General features: G+C 39.2%; 1 protein-coding gene across 14 annotated transcripts in view; it reads right to left on the reverse strand.

The window, feature by feature from the left end:
• Nucleotides 1-15,341, reverse strand: part of CADPS (calcium dependent secretion activator) — a 495,698-nt gene that overhangs the window by 33,963 nt on the left and 446,394 nt on the right. For all 14 annotated transcript variants that reach the window (XM_037799564.1, XM_037799562.1, XM_037799591.1 and 11 more), the window contains 2 exons: nt 14,856-14,888; nt 7,627-7,734 (listed from right to left, as the gene is read on the reverse strand). In XM_037799564.1, the coding sequence (XP_037655492.1) occupies nt 7,627-7,734; nt 14,856-14,888 (141 nt within the window). The remainder of the gene's footprint in view (nt 1-7,626; nt 7,735-14,855; nt 14,889-15,341) is intronic.

Below are 15,341 nucleotides of genomic sequence, written 5' to 3' on the forward strand. Positions count from 1 at the left end.
CATGCATGATTGTTCTGTAAAGCTACAACTTCTCTAATAAAGAAAAAAATGTAAAAAATTATTACTGGCTGAAGGGCTTTTAGAAGCTGATGTAAGAAGTGTGGGTGTGGTAAGGAAATTAACTCTATGTTAAGTAGTTGATTTATTTTTGTTTTGCACTATAAAACCTGTTCAGTTTTTATTCTAAGCAGAATGGAGCTTGTTAGTATAAAAAATACCAGTGCAAGTTTATGCACACAAAGTTTATGAATTTACTAAATAAGTAAACTGTTTTTGTTGTCTGACTGTGATAATTACAAAGCCTCCTAAAAGAAACATAATTTATATGGACAGCCAAAAAAAATTGAACGTAGGACCACTATATAACCTGGCAACCCCACTTCTAGGTAAATACCCAAAGAATTGAAAACAGAGACTCAAACATATAGTTGTACACGAATGTTCATCGCAGCATTATTCACAATAGCCAAAAAGGGGGAAACAACCCAAGTGTCCATCAACAGATAATGGATAAACAAAATGTAGTATATACATACAGTGGAATATTAGTCATAAAAGAGAAAGAAGTTTTGATACACGAGTTTACAGGGATAAACTTTGAGGACATCATGCTGAGTGAAGTAAGTCAGACACAAAAGGACAAATATTATATGATTGTACTTATATGAAAATAACTGGAATATGCAAATTCATAGAGACAGAAAGTAGATTATAGGATACCAGCAGATGGGAAGAGGGGTGAGAGGGAGTTGTTCCTTGGTGGATACAGAGTGTAAACTCTGGAAAATTTTAAATAAAATTAATTTTAAAAGTCACTGTTCTAAGACTTTGCCAAAGAAGATACAGTGACATCAATATTGGTCCATGGACCTCAGCTTTAGCTGCCCAGCTCAAATACCTACGCCTTATCGCATGAAATAAAATCCATGTAGGTCTCACCTAGCCAATTTGTACCCTGTCCCTGTGGGTTTCCTGCTGTTTAGCTCATTTTTATTTTTTAAAACCTAGCCTCAGAAATCTTCCTTACATACAGGGAGCAGCTTACAAAAACCCTGGTTAAATTCTGCTAAGTCACTAATTATGTTGAAAAGTACTACTTGGTTGAGTTCAGCTAGATTTTTTTTCTCCCAGAATCAGTATTATGTTTAGATCGTGAAGAAAACAAAAACAAAAAAGCTCCTACAGTCTGCAGGGCAATTGGCCAGGCCATCCCTTTAACAAGTCAGGATCATGACAAAAGGGTCACTGCTTTTTAAAAAGAAATTTACAGGCCATCGCAGTCAGATGCAATGTGTGTCCTTGCCTTGGATCCTAGTTTGCCCAGATCAGCTGGGAAGAATATTTTTGGGAGAAGTGGGAAATATTGAATAGGGACAGTATATTAGATGAATATTTACTGACATGGAAAACGGAGATTAACTAAAAAAAGCAAGCTACGATCTATGCAAAATATGGTCTCATTCTGATTAAATTTCATATACGTATATAAGCACATAGAAAAAGATCCAAAACAATAAACACTCAAGAAATAATCTCTAAGTGATGGGGACATAACATTTTAATATTCTTATTTTTTGCTTAGCTGTATGGTCTAAATTTCTATAATATATATATGCTGCATCTGTGATAATAAAAGGTACTAACTCCACTCCCCATAAAAAAATCTCCTCATATTCAGAAGGTTATTTCTGATTTATTTGCCAGTGTATTGTGGTTTGTTTGGGCTAGGTCATTTCAAAATCACTTGAAGGAACAAGGGCTTCTATGAGACGATGGTGACGATGATAATAAAAGGCTTGTTGAAGTTTTATCTATGGCAGTCTATTGTCATTATGTTATTTAATCCTCACTATAACTGTAAGAAATAGGTTTCCTTATAGATGAGGAAATTGAGGCTCAGAGAGGCTAAATAATTCACCCGAGGTTAGACAGTGAGGAAGTGGCAAAACCAGGATCCCTTCTGCTTGGCTTACTTCAAAGCTCCAGTCTTGACCATCCTTATTCCGCCTGTTTCAGAAATACGTTTTACCAAAAGTAAAAAGGTTTCTGTCAAGTAATTCTAAGCAAGCTTGGGATTAACGTCTTAAAGTGATAGTGATGTTCTTACAGCACCTCAGAACTGATCTTGAATGTTGTTTAATAAGAAGAAACAGTGCTGGGAAAAACATTTCCATTTCAATGATGGTGGTGGTGATGGTGGTGATAATGAAGGCTCATATCAAATGCTTTCTCAAAGCCCAAGGCTGCAGATGCATATGGCATTTTACCCTCATAATTACTCCACGAGGAAGATCCTATTTGGTATTGTCCCTGCTGTACAAATGAACCAGCCGAGGCACTGAGAAGTTAAATACCTTGTCCAAGGTCACCCAGCTAGTAAGGAGTAGGGGAGAGGACAGAAGGCTCCAGATGCAAGGCCCACGATCACTACCCAAGGATAACTCCCATCCAGGGCACTCAATTCTAGATATTGCTTGTAGAGGAGTTAGTATACCTCATGTCTCCATTTTCTTTAATCGGCCTCTAAAACTGCAACCTATTGTACTGGTGAATCTCCTGCAGCTGCTCCCACTTTGTATTTGAACTAGATTCCCACACCCAGATGGTTGGTGACATACCTTATAGATATAATGTATTACTTTCCTTATAGCCTATTTTTCAGGACTTATTTCCCAGAGCAGAATGACTCCTACTTTGATTGATATATCTTCACATGCATAGTGCTGTGGTAATTTAATAAGGTTATCTGTGGTTTCATATATAAATATAGTAAATATATTTTAATAAGGAGAGATTTCACTTTTCAAATTACCCCTTTAAAAGGAAATATTCACACTCAATTATTGTGCTGATGTGTAAAGTGGGCAAATAAACAATTTGATAATGAAACAGCAAATTAAAATCTGCACAAGGCAATAAATACTGAGCAGCAGCCCCCTCCAACCTGACCACACTGCCTGATTAAGTTCTTACAGGGTAGTCTGGTAAGGGGCCCTTTCCTAATCTGGTAACTGCCACGGAGAAGCCAAACGCAGAGTCAATCTGCAAATACTTAATCCTCGGGAAGGCAGATTAAGTATATAATTGACCTATATAATCCACATATCATCTCCAGTCAAATGCTCCATGTGCCCAGTCCACAGTAACTCGGGGGCCTGGAGAAAGCTATTGCGGATGCAGCATTACCACGATTGTGGATCCCATCCAAGTTCGAGATGGCTTTTTAATCACTCATCTCCGAGCCTGTGAGGTTTAAGCAGATGAATTCACCCTAAGCACATCTCTTTTAATCCTGATTTTCTTCTCAGTCTGTGTCTTCAAGAAGTACAAGGAGGAAAGAAAATAAATTAATTTTTGTTTAGACCTTGAAATCTTAGGTGCATCTCTTGATGATCTGAGCTCTAATTTCAAAAAGCATGTTTTTGTTTGGGGGAAGATGTTGAATTGATCACCAGAGAAGGGGTGGGGGAAGCCATCTGCATGATTTACGGACACTCCAGTTTTAAATCGCTGTCTTCAAGTTATTTCTTGAGCTTGCGCTTTCCTTCTTAGCTGCTGCTTTCAGAATATGGAGACTATTTCATATCAGTGTTCTGTATTTTCTTTAAAAGTGAGCAAGAATTTTCAAGGAGGCCAAGATTCCACTTGAGTCCTACAGCAATCTGATTTTCTTTTAAAAATTCAGTGTCTTTAAAATAATTTAAATTCATTATTGTACATATTAGAATATTCTTCTGCTTTAAATCTCTGAATCTTTCAACTCTAAACATAATATATTTTTATTCTACAGCAACTGAAACTGGTTTACAATTGCACTTCATTTTTTTAGGAAAAAAATTACCCAAACGTAAATGAAAAAATGTACAGCTGCACATGTGCAATGTTATGGGAAGCAGTTTGAAGATTCATTTCCGATTGCCACTTTATTTTGGACAGGGTTAGTTTTCTTCTTAGGTGCACTATCAAAAATGACTAAGAACTATGTAAATCAATTATATTAATAAATAGGAAAACTTTTACTGCATTAAGAAAGGCCCACTTAAGGCAACTTTATGTCCAAATGTATTTCTTTAATAAACCTAGAGAATGCCTATTAAAAAAAAAAATCAGTGAGGATAAATTTGGAAAGCCTGCTCTTAAGTTACATAATAAGAGAGATAAAAATGCAGAACATCAAATATAGAGCCCCAAATGCTTTGCCGATAATCTCCCACAAGCACCCACTTCCAGCCAAAAGTACAATGACGAGGCAGAGAGAAAACCAGCTCAGAGAGCACTGGGGGTAGGCTATGCGTAGTTAAAACAGAAGATGCACTCACGGAATGACCAGCTATTAGTCCAAATATTCTCAGATACAAACACCCACTAATGCCATCCAGCCTTTTCTACAAGGGCAAACTCAAAGGGCAAAAAATGAGAAACGATACCAAATAGCAAAAACTTAAAGGACTTGTCAGGTAAATAAAACCGAAACTTGAAACACAGCTAAAAACACAACAGGAACTCTGAGAACAAGCCTCTGAATGACAGATGCCAGTAGGAACTGCAAATCAGAGAATGACACAACAGTCAGAATCAACAACCCCCAAATAGCAAACAATCTCAAAGGAGGTATATACATTTTTATTCATTCAAAATGCTAATTTCCTATTATTCATTTTTGCCATTTATCAAAACGCAACAATTTGGAAGAGAAACCTTCCAGATCAACAAGTCTTTCTCAGTAGATCTCTGCCAATTGTTTAGAAACCTGCCCTAGGACCACAATTGTTAAGGAATGGGTCTTAAAGAATTAATCGCAGAAGAAATTTAGGGTGGCAGGTTTTGCAGCCCCTTCTGCCTTAATATTCCTTTTTCCTTGTTTAGCTCAGTGGACAAGAGAGCCTTGCAGAGTATATATGCAAAGAAATAAATACCATGCTTGAGAAAACAGAAGCCGAAAATAATCAAACATGTTGGTAATCTGATGTTTTGCTGCTAGATTATAGAAAAACAGTAAGTACTGAATTAAATTACCAAGACTGCATGGTAATGAAGCTTTTTGAGAAGCTCTGCGTTTTTCAAATGACAAATGTTGTAAATCAATGACAGATCCAATAACTTTTTTTGCACTTAATCAGATAGGTTGCCTAGCACCAATATTCTGTAAATTAGGGGAGCAGTTATTTGGAAAGTAAGAAAATAAATGACAAAGAAATTTGTTATATCTAAATAAGCCTGTGAAAAATATTTTTCCATGGGGGTGAAGTGCAGCGAATGATTGTACTGGCTACACTTCAAAAATCAGATAATCAGGAAGGTGTAAATAAGACTCCTTTGATAAAACATAAATGGGACAATATGAGACCAAATTGTGGGGGTTTCCATGTTACTGAAACCATTTTATGCTGTTCAGTATAATTCAATAAGGAACTGGAGATACTTGTTAATATTTAAATGACTCTAAACATAATTTGCTTTCTGAAAAACATATTCTTAGTAATATTTCTTTTCCTTATAAATCCACATTACAGGCCAGAGGGCTTGGATTTGCCTGCATTTTTCAGCAGTCAGACAAGTCCAGTTTTACCATCCGTGCTAGCCAAGACTGTACTCATACTTTTAAAATAAAGATTCGGTTGCACTTTGCCTCTAAAAGAGCCACAGAAGAGGAAAATTTGCCTTGCTGCCTTCAACAAGCCTACCTTTAAAAATTTTTTTTCTCCACACTTCTAATTAAAAAAAGAAAGAGGGAAGGGTGGGTTATTTGTCAATGAAGCGACAGGCTAAACTGCACGTTAAACATTAAATTCAGTACTAGATGTTTTTAAGTTTTAGAGAGCACGAGGTTATTCGCACACACACTCACACAGGAACACGCACACACACACACACGCACGGGCCGCACAAAACTGAGAATCAGAAGATAGTGAACAAAAGAAAAAAAAAAAAAGGCAACCTAGGCATTGAAAAGAACAATCCACAGACTTCTTGAAAATTTGTGGTTTGGAATTTAATTCAGTGGAGATGGGCAGGGTGTCCACACTCCTAACTGCAGACCCGAGGGTGCTGCCTGTCTCTGTTTTCAATGCCTATTGGATGGGTGACTGTGCCCCAGACATTCTAGGCTCTGTACTTTTATAAAGGCACACATGCAGAGAAGGGGGAGGGCCCGCTGGTGAGCTTTACGCATGTATGAGGCATTCTCAGTGGATGTGGGTCATGCTAGAAGATGTACACAGGAAGATTATTTGATTCTAATTCATGCCACTTGATATAATGTGATAAAACATTTGACATGAGAGATAAGTTCCATTTTAATCAGAGATAGGATGGCTGGGAATTAAAAAGGAAGAAGGGCTTTCTCAAAGAAAGGTGATGCAGAGGAGAGAGGGATATCGAGCACAGAAAGGGGATGATTGGAAAAGGGGGAAAAAAAAGAAAGAAAAAAAGGAGTCTTTTTGACACATGAGAAAAGCAAAAGAGCTGGAAGACAAAGCATTTTAAATCGGAAGCTGCAGAATCCCAAAGCAGTGCCAACAATGAGCTCACTTAGCTATGGAACAAAAACAAAACAAAAGCAAAAAACCTCAACGTAAACGGCTGAACACAATCACAGAAAAAAATATAGAAACTTGGATTCCATAGTCGACCAAAACATTATTGTTCAGGCTGGCACTAAAAATACGGAAACCTGGACAGGAAGAGCTCAAGCGTTATGAGACAGAAATATGCTGTACAATCAGAGCCACACAGAGACAAATAGATCAGCTTCCATGCACCCTAGCCGTGTCTACACTGGCAAATACGGTGGAAATTGGAAGCAAAATAATCTGGCTAAATTAGGCAACCCATCTGCTTTGGCCTGAGAAAGGCAGGCAATTTGAGACCGAAGCAGATTCTTTTTTTTTGCCTCAGTGGCTTGCTTTGGCAATGCAGATGTAGTTAAGTGGCAGTAAGATTGCTTGATAACTATTGACCCTTGGAAATCTGTGTTTTCTGAAAAGTTTTTGTCTGGGTCTCACAGCCCAAAGAGTACCTGCTCTTTGAACACCAGCTTATTCACCCACATTTTCAGGTGGGTGGGTGGGCAGGCGGTGCAACAGTTTAGAACTGCCACCAACAGAGCAACTCTAACATGAACATTTCCTGAAAGCCAGGGCTCAGGATTTTTAATCTTCCAGAAACGGAATTGCCTGTGAAGCAGCAACAATGGGGCGTTTACTGCACATCTGCATGCCACAGCTGGTGTCAGGGAGGCACCACCGCCAGGAGAGGGAACTGGCCTCAGCCTTGCTGACGAGAACGTCTCCCTACAGTGGGGCCAGATTGCAAGGAGGAGAACCAGGATCCAGGAGGGTCTTTGCCAGTTAGAGAAAGCTTCGTGCAGGAACGAGCCTGCCCTCCGAGAGGCTGTCCGCCGTCCTAGGTATCACACAGATTGGGACCAACACACTGCCAAACCAGGGTGACTTCGGAACAGACACACGACAGATAGGAGCCCACGGCAGAGGGAGAGGAAAAGGTTTTGTTTGAATCAGGACCAATCCATTTTCTCAAAATGTGACTTATCCTCCTGTCTCTTATTTTGTCACATTTTGGGGGGTCTCCTCCTTGGTCTTCAAGGAGGAGAAGGCATTTACTTACATCAAATAACCTTTCTATATACATCTCCTCATTGACCTTATCACGCAGGACATCCTGAGAGTGGCGGACAAAAGTCACGTAGGCATCGGCCACGTCCATCCCGGGTTTCTGCAAAGAAACAGGGAAACATGAAAATGGAATTTTCAGACAGTGACTCTTTCCTGATGTATCCTTGCTCTCCCCACAGCATCCCAACCCACTCTACCCTAACCCACCCCCCACCACCTTTGCTGGGTCACCTTTGCAGCCGCAGGACATTTATGTACGGCCTGGATAGGCAGGAATTGATATTAGAACCTCCTGCTCTTTCCAGAAATCAAGACTGGTCAAGAAAGAAGTTGGGATTGCAAGGTCTTATTTTTTCTACTAATTAATTTTTTTTTCTGGCAAAGATGTTGTAATGGATAAATGTTCACTGGATACCCCAGAAATATTCTCTGTCTTTGCTTTGGGTTGGAATGCCAATTAAAGAATACCAGAACATGGTCTGTCTTCCACTGCTCTTAATATATCATAAGAAAGGCAATAATAGCCTTTCCCAAATCCATTTTCCTTTTTTTTTTTTTTTTTAAATTAGAAAGTGCTAAGTAAAGAAATCACATTTCAATCTACAACCCCTCCTACCCAAATCACATTTTTTGGGGGTAGATAAACCCGAGTATGTAGTGCGTATTTGCTAATAGTTCACTCACAGGAGACATTTGACATTTCTCTTTGCTTCCTGGTGCAGCCTTTAGTTCAAGGATTAAAAAAAAAAAGGGGGGGTGGGTGGGGGGGCTTTGATTTTTAAATAAATTAGATTTTCTGGAAAGGTAAGCAGGTGGTTCAGCCAGTGGTTAGTAAACAATTTATTTTAAGAAAATAAAAAAATGAACTCAGAATGCACACTGCTTGAGATTTTGCAATCAAAGTTATCTCCAAAGAAGCCTATTAAAACACTGTAATATGGGTCATTAGGAGAGCTGCCACAAACCCCTTAAATTTCCACAGTATATATGTATGTTTGCTAATAACTAAAAAGATTAGTTTTCATTACTGTGATTTACCTTAGATCATAAAGTATCATTTCTCTACGAGACATGACTGTCAGGCCCTGTAAATTGAAGTTAGTTAACACTTCTGTGTAATTTCCAGGGTGAAAATGAGGAAGGTTTGGAAACAGTAGGATTGTATTTTTTTTTTTTCTGATACAAAGCAAACAATTATCAAGCAAAGGGCCAATGCTTGGCCCCTGGGATGCTAGTAACATTTCTTAACACCTGCTGAAACAATGACAAGGTATTAATTTGAAAAACAATGAGGACAACCCAAAGCCACAGTAGTCAAGTGTTACACTTTCAAGCAATTTTCAGCAAAGGATGGAACGGGTTCCATGATGGCCCCATAATTGTTGCAGTTTTATGATACAAAGCAAAAGCGCTTCTCCAGTGAGATGTAAGTGATAGCTATCAGTTCTAAACTGGCACCTCTCTCCTATCCCTTTGGCAGCCACACATCAAAGGCCATTCTCGGTAGGGGATGGAGATCCCCGCCTGGGGGACTTGAGAAACTTATTATTACTGTTTCCATTTCTTCTCTGGTAATGTTTGTGGCAGATTGGGTCTTTTCCTGGGTACTGGCAGCCATCTTAGAGCTAAGATCCAAAGCCACATTCAGTAGACCTATCAGTCACCTACATGACAGAGACAGTGAGCTACAATACTGGTTATTTTTACCACTGCTTCTCTTTTCACTTAGGTTTACTATACTTCTCAAAAGGGCATTTCATTTAAGTTTAAAAAACTTAAAATCAGCATGACTCTTCTCAGCTAGGTAGTAAAGAGGCCCCACAATTTTCCATCTTTTGACTCTACTTTTATTTTTCCTCATAGCATTTACGGATACTTGGCATTGCATTATACACTTATTTCTTGGGTTTTTTGGTCCATCTTCTCCCACTGGAACATAAGCTCCATGAATTCAGGAACTCTGTTTGGTCTGTATCACCAGCACAGAAAATGGTCCCTCACACATAGTAGGTTCTCACAAAATATTGGACTAAATGAATGAATCCATGAATGAATGAGCAAATCTGCCCCCAACCCCCAGATGCCTTTTTAAATCTCTTCAGCTAGACTCCTTAGATTTTTACTGGATCCTCCTTCCACCTTCCTACCCCAACTTAATAGCAGTGGAACTTTGTGTAAATCATTTAAAATTCTCTGGCTCTAAGTTATTCCATCTGTAAAACGGGAATAATAACAGCTCCTCTACTTACCTTAAAGGGTTGTTATGATGATCAGCTAAAATAATATATGTGAAAGTGCCTTAACAGCCATAAACTGGTATAGAAGCATGAGCCTATGACTTAACCCCCACAGTATTATATCACTCCAGAGCGAGCCTTACCTACCTTTAGAATCTCCTTTAGAACCAAGAAGAAAACAGGGGTCTCAGAGGAGGCAACATAAAAATTAAAATGGCAAAGTCTTGGCATAAAGACATGTATGCTTTTCTCATAACAGAGTCTTCAGGCCCCCACTCACAACCATCTTCCTTCTCAACCAGCTTTATATCCAATTTCAACAAGTTTGGTTCTCTGGTTTTCCATCTTTTGGTGGACGAGGTATGGGGAAGAGGGGAATTTTTTGAAACAGGTGTGCCAGTAAGAAAGAGCTGTCACTTTTCCTGATCCCCCAGGCATGAGGGCTGTGGCTCAACTGTAACAACAGCCCATGGACTCAACGGGAGCAAGCTGCGCTGGACCTCAGGAGGCCCCGAGGGCAGCGATTACTTTGCAGCCCCGGGGGAAACAGTCATCATGGTGATCCTCGGTCATTGAGGAACGGTTAGGTTAGGGTCAGTAGCCTGCTTAGAAAGGCAGGGAAGGATGTGCAATGCATTCCAAGTAGATTTCCAACCAAAATGTTTAAAACAAAAACTGTTCACATACTAACAAACTATCTTGTAGCTACTTGGAAAATATACTCATGGGGGATTGAATCATGTCCCCCATAAAGACAGGGCCAGGCCCTTAACCCCAGTCCTGCAGGTGAGAACCCATTTGTGAACAGGACCGTTGAAGATGCTATCATCAGGTAAGGTGTGAGCTCATTTGTAAATGGGATATTTGAAGAGCCTGCTAGATGAGGCCAAACTGAATCAGGGTGGGCCTTAATCAACGTAACTGAAGTCCTTTCAAGCAAAGGAAATTCAGATGCAGTCAGTCATAGGAACCAGAAGTCAGAAAAAGCCAGAGAATGAGGCAGATCTCCATGTGACAGAGACAGAGATGCAAGCCAAGGAACCCCAAGGATTGTGGGAAGCCAGCACCAGAATGCTACAGACACAAAAAAAAGCACGGCTTGGTAGAGACCTTGATTTCAGACTTCTAGCCTCTGAAACCGTGAGGCAACAAATTGCTTTAAGCCAATCAGTGTGTGGTATTTGTTATAGCAGCCCTGGCAGACTAAGACAATACTGTTGAAACAACAGCTGCTATTAGATAAATCAGGCTTCATACCACATTGCTACCTACACATGATGGGATAAACTTTTAGGTGATGGTTTTTGATATCTCACAATTACACTGTTGGCTTATTCTAAATGTGGCTTGGGCAGGCTGACAGAATACGCTGTAGATTTTAGAAAACACATTAAACAAACGGCAAACAAATAAATGTCTGTACAGTTACTTCCATCCACTTGTGGAAGACATAATTTGAGAATAAGCCATTCTGCGGTATAGGAAAAAGAGTACTAAGCTTGTCCCTACCAGGACACTTCTGAGTTTGATGAAAGCAAACTCAAATTTTCATTATCCTAAACAAGCGCTAATTAGTAATGCAAATCTGCTACACCAAAGGGTAGAATGTTGCATGTAAGACAAAGAGAGATCCTTTGGGGATTATGCAATGTCTGAGTGACTACTAGCAGTGCTTCTCTCTATAATTAAGAGAGAAATCTCTAAGGTAACTAACTACTAGTCCCCACACGGAGTTAAACCAATAAACTGTGTGCCAAAAACCTCACAGGGCAACACAGATGAACTCAGAGTCTTCAGAGCTAGGATCAATGTGAGAAATGATTTTATCTAATGGTTCTTGATCTTAGCTGCAAATTAGAAAAACCTGGGGAGCTTTGAAAAATATACTGATGCCTGGGACCCACCCCAAGAGATTCTGTTTTAATTTGTCTGATAAGTGGCCTAGGCTTTAATATTTGTAAAATTTCCCAGATAATTCCAATACACAGCCAAGTTAGTCCATTCATGAGTTAGTCCATTGGTTCCCAAACTTGTGCTATCCCTTGGAGGGCTTTGTAGCAAGAGATTTCTAAGCTTTACCCCAGAACTACTGAATTTGAATCTTGGGGTGGGGGTTGGGGGTGGGGTGGGGTGATTGGGGATGTGGTAGGGGTGGTGGAAATCTCTATTTGAAAAAAAATTAAAAACAAACCAGACAACTTGCCAAGAATTACTGCTGCACAGCCTGGTTTGGGAACCATTGATTTAGTAGGTAATATTCAGTGTTGTGCTGGCAAACTGGCTCTCCAAACAAATAAAGCAAACCCTGACTTTTAGCACTTCCCAATTTCTGTGGTGTAAATACTTCCACCATGGCTGATTTCAAATTACAATGTACCCTTGTTGAAGGCAGAGTTGCAAAGAGATGCAACAATTGACTCTTGGGAGCCAGTGCTAGCAGACCCAGCAGACTCTAGAACACCACTGGAAGTGCAGGCTCTGTAGGCTAACTACCAGCGCTCAAATCTTTATTATGCTACCCACTCGCCAGGAGACCCAGGGAATGCTCATAGAGTTAATTTGAGAAATAAATGATTACTATTGTTTATTATATGTAAATAATGTATACATTGTACATATGTGTATTATGTACTACTATTTATTATAAAATTGTTTATTTACTAAAACCTTCATTATACTATTAATATTATTTGCTATAAAAATATGTTACTTAATTTTGAAATTTTGCCTTGTTCTAAGCTATAATAGTTGGTGAAATTATGGGCTTGATGTGCTAATTATATTTTTTCTATACTCACTAAACAAATTATGTAACTATCCAAATAAAAGATGTTTGTGCATGCACTAACTCAAATCATCTTGCAGTATGGTATAGTGCTTAAGAGCATGGGTTTAAATCTTAGTTCTGACACTTACCAGCTGCGGGACCCTGGGCAAGTTAATCTTTTTATGCCTTAGTTTCTTCATCTGAAAAGTGTGTTCTTCTGAAGACTAAATGCAAACAGCTCAGAAACAGTGCCTGACACATGGTGAGTGAATTATAAGGTTTGGTGGTGGTTCTTATTATTATATTGCATATAATCAGTGGCAACTGTCCCACATTTTGAGGACAAGAAATGACTGTATCATTTTCTTTTGCATCTCTATAGGGTGGAAACCGCTAATTTATTTTTGCATCATCTTAGCCCTAGCAAGGCCTCTGATACAGATAATTAATCCATGACAACTGCATGAGTACAGATCAGGGGCCTTTCATGTTGATGCAGAGTCCATTCCCCCCCCCCCCATCTTTATTATAAATCTGAATCTGTCCTGTAGGAGTTGTTAGGTCAAAGCACATGAAATCACCAATATTAGACTTTTTTGACCTACTCAGAATGTAGGCAGGTCACGTGGTTCAGCTTAATAAAATCTGATGTTAGTACCAATTGCTGGAGAAAATGTCACTGGGTATTTGGGCCTTGCCTATTGGTCACCCGTTCAAAGCTCACTGCTGAGATCTCCCCTCTGCTTTGAGGCCTACAGAAAACACACCTTAGCTGCTAGAACTTTGACAGCCTAGAATTTCAATTTATATCACTGTTGAAATCCAGCGCAGGTGAGGGGCTGTCAGCAAAATCACCACCACTTCCCCCACTGCTACCCACATAATAGAGAGCACGTACCTCTCTCCTCCACCACTGCAAGCCCTCTTCCTGCTGCTGAAATGTCCACAGAGTGCCAAGTACGGCTCTGGGCATTCCATGTGTACTTGTGTCATTTAATTTGCATAGTTAGGTATGATTATCTCCCATTTTATGGATGGGGAAACAGACCCAAATGGTTTGCACGTTTTGCTCCCCATGAACTGAAAGTTCATACTTTGGGGCTTGGAAACTTCTCTCCTCACTGCTGTTAGGTGAACTTTTTCCATTCTGTGTTATAAGGATGATCTACCTGAAGGACTCTAAGGTCCCTTGATGAGAAGTATTATATAAATTCAAAGTATAATTATTGATTGTATATTCTTTCATTAAACAAATAAAGTACATGGCTAATGCTAAGTTCACTCCAATTTTCCATTCTGTCTTCCTTTGAGAAAGAAGCCAATAAACCATTACACACTTAGCTTCCTGGGGAAATGAATTTAAATGTTAATATAAATCCTTTTAGAAAAAAACAAATTTTAGCAAATAAGTATTTGAACATGGAGGGTACTTAACCACGTTCAGAATGAGAAACGTTCAGTACAAGACCCTTGGTGGCTGTTGAGATAAGCTCTTTAAATTTAATATTTTATAATAGACACACCTCTTTTGTTAGAAATGGAGAAACAGAATCATTTTCTTTTCCCCTTTATTGCAATATATTTAAATCTCTCCAATTTTGTTTTGCTAACAGGCAGGGCAAAGTCTGTCCCTATAAATGCATCCTGATTTATCACAGGTAATCCCACATTCTAGCATTCATGTGTAGTACTTAACCTCAATTTAAATGTAAATTTTGGGCAACTTCAAGGGCTTCATCTGTGAACTTTGAGGGCTCTCTTCATTAATGAGGCCTGCACTAATTACAAGCAGTTTTGTAAGGTTTCCTTAAAACAACTGCAGAATTGACCCCAAAATGAACAAATTCAGAATTTGTTTTTTTTTTTTAAGAATACTGGCACCCTTGTGCAAATTTCTAGCTCACAGCTCTCCTCCCAAGCTATGCTTGCAGGAGGGGATGTGAGCAGGATGATAACAGAATGAAATACAGCAGAGAAACTAACAAAAATGAAAATGAAAGTGAATTGGTTTTAGCTTCAAACAGGAACCCTCCTCCTGATCAAAGAAACCACTCTCTTCTCCACAAAAAAATTTTTACTCTGCAATATTTTTGGCTTCCTTCTTTCTAACGACTCAAGTCAGGGATATACAATTCAGCACCAAGTAACGAAAACAGTACCATCAAAATTAAGATGAAAGCAAAAAAAAAAAAAAAAAAAAAAAATTCAAATACTCACAGGTACATCCACATATTTGGAAGCTGCTTTCACCTAAGGAGGAAAGAAGAGGATGAATATGAGGCTGGTGTTTATGTTTAATTGTTCACAGCTCAATGCTGAATCACCATCAGAGTTAAAACAATATGCTGGCATACGGAGCTGACCAGGAAAAAACAAAAAAGTACTAAAAAAATAAAGTCTGTTTGCTATTTTATTTCAAGCCATAGCTTTGCATTTTCCTCCCTCTCTCCTGCGGAGGGCTCCCCAGTCTAGAGAAGCAACTAAGGCCACTGTTACCTCTTGTACCTTGGATTTTGGTATATTTTGGCAGCAGGTTTGTCCTACTTGAACCCTTCAGGTCTTAGATGCAGTTAACTCACCTCCCTTCAAGAGGAGAGAATATGGTGATGGGTGTTTGGGGATGGGGGTGGGGCTGGGGAGGGTACCAGAGCCTTTCAAAACTGCCCCAAGTCTGCTGTTGCATCTCCCAATCTTAGATGCTGA

This window comes from Choloepus didactylus, chromosome 1 (genome assembly GCF_015220235.1).
Source record: "Choloepus didactylus isolate mChoDid1 chromosome 1, mChoDid1.pri, whole genome shotgun sequence".
Classification (NCBI taxonomy): domain Eukaryota; kingdom Metazoa; phylum Chordata; class Mammalia; order Pilosa; family Megalonychidae; genus Choloepus; species Choloepus didactylus.